The 7,149-nt window shown below is 34.8% G+C and overlaps 1 protein-coding gene across 1 annotated transcript; it reads right to left on the bottom strand.

The window, feature by feature from the left end:
- Positions 1-279: 279 nt before the first annotated feature.
- Positions 280-3,183, bottom strand: LOC120131460 (rop guanine nucleotide exchange factor 5-like). The gene is made up of 7 exons (XM_039148454.1): positions 2,676-3,183; positions 2,465-2,581; positions 2,217-2,371; positions 1,968-2,042; positions 1,580-1,870; positions 1,136-1,492; positions 280-1,044 (listed from the first exon to the last, which is right to left on the bottom strand). Exons 1-7 carry the CDS (start codon positions 2,971-2,973, stop codon positions 478-480), a joined length of 1,860 nt encoding a protein of 619 aa, XP_039004385.1. The 5' UTR covers positions 2,974-3,183; the 3' UTR covers positions 280-477.
- Positions 3,184-7,149: the final 3,966 nt, after the last annotated feature.

Raw genomic sequence — 7,149 nt, 5'->3', positions numbered from 1 at the left:
TACTTTTATACAAAGTCAAATATTTAGTCAATGATAAATTTATATTTAAAAGGTTAGAGACTAAATTGCAAATCAAAAATAAAGTCAGGGTCCCAAAAAAGAAAGTCATAGACTAAAAAAAGTTTAGGCACCAAAAGAGACAATATCCCTATATGATTTATAACCATTTGTAACAAATATCTATTGGTTCAATTACACTTGACATGTTAGCAATTTAGCACACAACGCTCAAATAGTCAATATCGTGTATATATATATCTATGGTTTAATACACAGTTTAGCCCCTAAATTATACCTTCTTCTCCACTTTGGTACTAAAGTATTAAACCTATACGAAACGATCCCAATATCGCAACACAAATGATACGAACTACTTTGATTACAAGAATGAAGAACACAATCAAAAAATATATAATAAATATAACTCATACACATGATCTTACTACAACCAGTAGTTTACTGTCATAAAAAATCTACTCAAGTGACGGTATATCGCGGAGGATTTTGTCGCATTTTGGTCCCGTTCTGGTATGCCGACGATTGTTTCGATGTAATTTGATGACCCTTTTGATTCCCTGAGTTCTCTGTATTGTTAGTAGAGTTCTTCAGGATTGATGAACTATCCGTTGTTGGATTACTGCATATCTTCGGTTTCGAATCGCCTCCGAGATAGTTTGTCAACACCCTCTTCACTCCGAACCCTCGGCGATGCGGCCTGATGATGATGTTATTGTTCGTTGTGGTGGTGTTGTTCTGCTTGAGAAAAGGAGTTCTTTCTCCCCCTGCAGGGCTGATCAGTGGCGCGGTTGAAAAGCTCGGCGTCGAGGTGACAGATGTTTTGTAGGGAGTGTTCAAGACCGGTACCGAATACGGGATGGAAACCGTTTTGTGTGCGATTACACTAACCGTAGGAACCGATGACAGCCTATCCGAATGTTTCGTTAAGTCGTCGACGTATAACAAATCGTCGATGCGTGCAACAATGTTGTATGCTAGGCTTTCAAGAACTCTCGAATAGCTTTCGAGAATGGACTTTCCGACATCCTGCGAGTTCGAAAACAAGGTACAGAATTAAGATACATTCAAAGGTATAACAATGAAGCAGGTGTCGGATTTCGAATTTCGAATTTCGGACCTTGTTGCACTGGATTTTGCTGGTATCCAATGTAGTTTGAGTCAGAGCTGGGAATCGTTGCTTCAAGCAAAGCAATAGGCTTTCAGCTCTTTCTGCTAGAAACTCCCTCTTGTCTCCATCAACCATAAGGTCCTTCACCATTTCCCATGACGATTTCGTAGTGTATCGGTTCGGAGTAATCAGGGGCTTCGAATGAGATCTTCGACGCCACACGTATATTGCGGCTTCGACGCGGTTCGCAATCTCGAGCGCAACATGTTCCGACGATAGATCAAGGAAATCGAGCAGGCACTCAGCTGAGAATTGATCCGAGGTAATGTACCTATAAATCAGGTCTCCTAGACAAGCTCTACCATTCTGCAGCAACATTTCAAGAGAGATCAGACACAGTTCTTGAACATAAAACACGATAACACATTGGACTAGGTCGGAAAATTTTCGGACCTTCGGAAGCGCGTCCAAGTACGAATCCGGAACTTCGATTTCCGACAGAGTGATGCTGTTGATAGCCATAGCAGCTTTCAATAACTGACTGGTACACTCCCTATTGTGGTTCAATTGCTTTCTCGAATCATCACTGAGACCACCGGCGGGCACACGGGGCACGGGTAGCCACCACTTCTCCTCCTGGCGCTGCAGCGTTTGCCGAAAGGAGGCCGAACCGTCAGCCTCAGGCGCTACGATCCCTTGATCAACATACCAGAACTCAGTGCTTGTGAAACTATCTAGTATATCCTGCACCACCAAAAGCCAGCTTATATAGTTAGAAACATAACTTTTCCCCAAAATTAAAACAGCCATGAATCATAAATCAACCATTGTAAGTTCTTACCAGAAGCATGTTGTCGAGTTTTCGAAGCGCGGCGAGATTGATGAAAAGATCTGATCTAGGCCTGCAAGTCATCACCTATGGAAAATCACAGAATAAACAGTTCAAAAACACAAGAAACTTCAAGTTGGTGAGTTTCATAGCTAAAAACAGCAAACCACACCAATTGATCACCATCCAAAAGATCAAAAGATGCCTTTTTTTTCCTCATGATTTTCTCAGGAAACAAACAGGATCAAAGATGAAAATTACCTCAAGCTTGCTTCCATCTGGGAAATTTTGCCAAGAAGGTATGAACTCAACAATGTGGTCACTAACACAAACAAGCCACTCCATCTCTCTTTTCCACATGGATTTTTTCTCATCAGAAATAGGCTCCAAACTCCATAATTGCCCAAAAATAGTAGCTGCAAATAGGATTTTTTTTCTTCAAATTTCAGTCCTCAGATAAACAAAAAAAATCAAATTTGAACCAAAAAATCCATAATTTCATAATATACCACAAAGATTGGTAATGGCATTTGAAATAGCCAAAGCTGTGCAAACCCCTTTGCCAGAACCTGACATATCTTCACCAAGCAACAACTTGGCAAACCTTTCCTTCATCAAATCAATCTCTAAAAAATCCCCCCCAAAAAAAAGAAGAATTAGACAAGAAAAATTCTATCATTTGGTCTAAGAAACCAAAAACCAAACAATTTGAACACAAACCATTGATCTTTGAAGCCAATTTTTTGAACTTTTCATCTTCCTTACTAACTTCATCTTCATCTCCATCTCCATTTGGGGCATCCTTTGACACTGAAGGAGTAGCAGTGATAGCTCTCCTTATAGGCCAACCCAAGAGAGTAGGTGAACCTGAAGCAGACCCTTTTTTCCCAGAACTTGAGCCACTTGAATTTCTACTCGTAGTGCTACTCGTTTTAGACTCACCACCATTGCAGCTACTCAACTCGGTTGCACTACCTGACTCAGTCCAACCATCTTTCTTCTTCAGCAATGGCTCCATACTAGAAAAGGGTGCTAACTTAAATGACTACCCTTTGTTTCTTATAACTGAAAAAAACATAAACAGAAACAAAGGATTGGGATTTAAAGGACGAGTCTTTGAGGTACAAGGAGAATACATTTGATGAGGAGGGAGGGTGTGAGAGTTAAAAGATTTGATTTTTGAACTGTGGGAGAGATGAAGAGATGTCACGTGTCATGGGATAACGTCTCTCTTTGAAAAAAAAAACGAAATAAAAAAAATATTTTTTATTGTTTGTTTCGAAGGAAAAAAAAAAGGCTTTCGCTTTCAGTTTTGTGAGTAGAGAATACGTTCAGAATAATCAATTGATAAAATCAGAAGAGGTGGGTCAGTGCAGCAGTACGCTGTCGTTTCGTCAGCAAGTTGGACTTTATAGGCCTAATCTCTATCCATCTGTTTTGAAAATCGGACCGGACCAGCCGGTTCAATTGGGAACCGTTATTTAGTCTAGTTTAATTTAAATCGGTTGAACTGCTATTAATGAACCGGTCAGAACCGTTGAACCGTTCGAACCGGACCGGCTGAAAATCGAAAAAAACGGGGAAAAACCAGGATTTTTATTTTTTTTTTAAAAAATTAAACCAAACAACGTCGTTTGTTAAACGAGCCAAGTCGAACTCGAGTATTGCTGAGTTCGACTCGAACTTAAAAACTTTAAAAGTAAGCTCAATTCAACTCAAACTCACAAGCTAAAAATTATCAAGTTAAACTCAAACTCGAAATATAATATTGAAACTTGAACTAAAAAATGCTTGAACTAAAAAAAAATTAGAAACTCGATTGAAGCCTAAAATTCGAGCTTGATTGAAGTGAAAGAATAGTTATATAATTACAGTTATATAATTTTGTTATGATTTTTTAACCCCAAATTTATTTTTTAATTATAGTTATATAATTATATTTATTATTTAATATGTTTTACCTTAAATATTATATTATAGTTAATTTGAATCATTTTGTTTCACTTGATTTTATGGTTTTTAACTTATATATGTTATGACTTGCTTTGAATATGACTTGTGATATAAAAAATTATTTTTTATTAAATATTTTTGGTATTTTTATTTAATTTTTTAAATAATTATGACGTCGTCCGGTTCTTCCGACCGGTCGAACCGATACGACCGGTTGAACCGGTAGCATGACCGGTTTGCTAACCGATCCGGTTCTGAAAACCATGAATTCTCAGGTTCTCAACTTGTGGGTTTACACTCCCTAAGTATGTAGACTTAATTCTACTAACCGATTTAATTTAATAGTTATAAGAATCGTTATTATTTCTAAAGATCATAAGTTCGAACGTCAACTATTAGAATAGGATGATTGCGTGTTTATTGTTAAATGATTAAGAGTATTTAGAACAGATACTACTTTATAATCACACTAACTTAATCAAAAATAGAGTAATTACATGTTTGGTACCTAAACTATTAATTTTGGTTTATTTTAGTACCTAAACTTTTAATTTTTTCAAAATCACACCTAAAGTTTAGTTTTTGTTTCATTTTAGCATCACACCGTTAAAAACTTTAGTTTTTGTTTCATTTTAGTACTTCGTTCAAACTTCAGCATTAAGTTTTGAAAATATTGAAAGTTTAGGTGCTTAAACGGGCCAAAATTGATAGTTTAGGTATTAAACGTGTTAAGTTTTTAATGACGGGTACTAAAATGAAATGAAAATTAAACATTAGGTATAATTTTGAAAAAAAATGAAAGTTTAAGTATTATAACGGACCGAAACTGATAGTTTACAGACTAAATGCGTAGTTTACCCTAAAAATAATTATCTCAACAACTCACAAATTTTGTTCAAATTGTAAATTGATTTATAAATTTCATAATATTTTAATTAAAATTTTAAAATAATATTATTATATTAATTGGTGTTGGTGAAATATTGTCCATAATTTATGTACAAAGGAACCAAAATTAAAGGAAATTTAAAGTGCAAGACCAGAGTGAAAAATTTTAAGAAAATATAGTAAAATAATTCGTATCAAATCCTTATAAATGACGATATTTTTTATACAAATGAATTAATTTTTAAGTCTTACAGGTTAAAAAATAACGAAGTTATAGGTTTAAATTATCAATAAAAAAGTTAAAAAAATTAAATTAAAGGTCAAAACTAGGGATGGGCATGGGACCCAAACCCGAAGGGTTCTGACCCCATCCGACCCGAACGGGTCAGTTTTTTTAATTGGATTCGGGTCGGATCGGATTCATGGTGAAAAATATTCAATCTGACCTGATAAAAATAATTTTACCTTATAGATTTAGGAATAATTATAATAACACCCATCTATATATTTTTTAATTAAATCATTATTTTTATTGGATAAAAATAATATTTTTTTCAGGTCGGGTCGGATCGGGTTTGAATTGTATCTCAAAAAGTCAGATCGGATTCGGGTCGGGTGGAGGGTATATAATTTTTCGGTTCGGGTCGGTTTGGCCGAAACCCGACCCATGCCCATCCCTAAAACATTATTTTTTAGACAAAAACGGTCATAATGTGCCTTCAATCCCTTATTAGCACGAAGATCTCGAAAGTTATGTGAATTAAAAAAAAAGGATAACCTACATCATATATCATCAAACTTTAGTTATCGTATCGTTTATATCACTGAATTTTTAATTTTGTCAATTATAGCATTAAACATTGATTTTTGTTTCAATTATACCATTGAATCGTTAAATCGTTAACGGCACGATGATGTAGCTGACGACTGCTGACATAGCTGATGGCTTTCAACGTAAACACCTCAGCAAAACGACATCGTTTCAATCTGGTTGTTGACGATTTAACGGCCCGGTGGTATAATTGAAACAAAAAATCAAATTTCAATGTTATAATTGACAAAATTGAAAGTTTAGTTATACTAACGATACAACACCTAAAGTTCGGTGCTATCTATTGTAATTTACCCTGAAAGGATTATCTAAGTCGAACACCCGAACACAAAGTTATAGGTTTTAAAGGTTTTACACTGTACTTATAGTTAAAACACCAAATTTTTAATTTCTAAACCCACCGTTTAACTCAAAAGGCTAATTTCTAAAAATTATGTTTTAGTCTTATACTTTTATTTTTCTTATACTTTGATCACAAAACTTTTTATTCAATTTTCCCCTTAAATAGATTTGTAACTTGGCAAAAAGGCTTAAGAGGTTCTTGTACTTGGGGGGGGGAATCGATGTGACCATCGTATTATTTTTCTCTCAATCTGACCCTTCAACTCATAAAACAATCCCAATGTGGCCCTTTGATCAACGTTTTTGTTGCTTCACCGTTACGATGTTAAAGTGGCATTTCATCTGTCATGTTTGAGTTATCAATTTAGCCCATCTACCATGGTATCCGTCACATTATCAACCATCGTGGACTAACACGTCAACACTGTTGACAGCCACGTTAGCACCGTGAACTGTTACGTCGGCACTGTAACGGTCAACGACGCAAAATGTCAGTCAAAGGATCACATTGGGTTTATTTTCTGAGTTAGAGGACAACATTGAGAGAGGAAATAATACGAGGGTCGCGTTAATTTTTTTTAAAAGTACTAGGACCTCTTGTGCCTTTTTGCAGCCTTTTTGAAGTAGGTATAAATATCTACAATTTGATCCATCATTTTTAACATTATTGGTCCTTCTTCATGTGCTTAATTAAGAAGTTAAATATACTTGAAACTAGAAATAAGTAGCTTTTAAGGGGGAATTAATGTAAATAGTTGGGTTAGGTTATAGTTGAGTTGTAAGTTTTAAAGGTGGTTAATTATTTGTTCAATGCAGCCCATGTTTTCTCCATTTTTTCCCCATAAAACCCAGCTTGCCTCTATCTCAATGCCAACCACTCAAAAGGGTAAATTGTTAAATAAATCCAATTAAATAAAATTAATTTTTAACTGTAATTATTTATTAATACAAATAAAATCGAATTATTATTCTAATAAATAAGTGTATATATTTTTATATTTTATATTTTATATTTTATATTTTTATTGAGGCCTACTTTCAAAACTTTGGTTCATTTAATGAATGTTCTTGTCTTATTACCAATTTCATCGCATCTGAACTTTAGACGTTGTACCGTTTATATTATTGAACTTTCAATTTTGTCAATTATAGCACTGAGTTTTAATTTTCGTTTCAATT

Source organism: Hibiscus syriacus, unplaced genomic scaffold, assembly GCF_006381635.1.
Source record: "Hibiscus syriacus cultivar Baekdansim isolate YM2019G1 unplaced genomic scaffold, ASM638163v2 tig00001695_pilon, whole genome shotgun sequence".
Taxonomy (NCBI): domain Eukaryota; kingdom Viridiplantae; phylum Streptophyta; class Magnoliopsida; order Malvales; family Malvaceae; genus Hibiscus; species Hibiscus syriacus.
Note: the sequence above shows the minus strand (reverse complement) of the source record. Positions and strands in the feature narration are given on the sequence as shown.

Coding starts and splice junctions, on each gene's coding strand:
- LOC120131460 (XM_039148454.1), bottom strand. CDS start 2,973: ATGGAGCCATTGCTGAAGAAGAAAGATGGTTGGACTGAGTCAGGTAGT. Junction 2,582..2,675: donor ATTGGCTTCAAAGATCAATG/GTTTGTGTTCAA, acceptor GGGATTTTTTAG/AGATTGATTTGATGAAGGAA. Junction 2,372..2,464: donor TGCCATTACCAATCTTTGTG/GTATATTATGAA, acceptor TCCTATTTGCAG/CTACTATTTTTGGGCAATTA.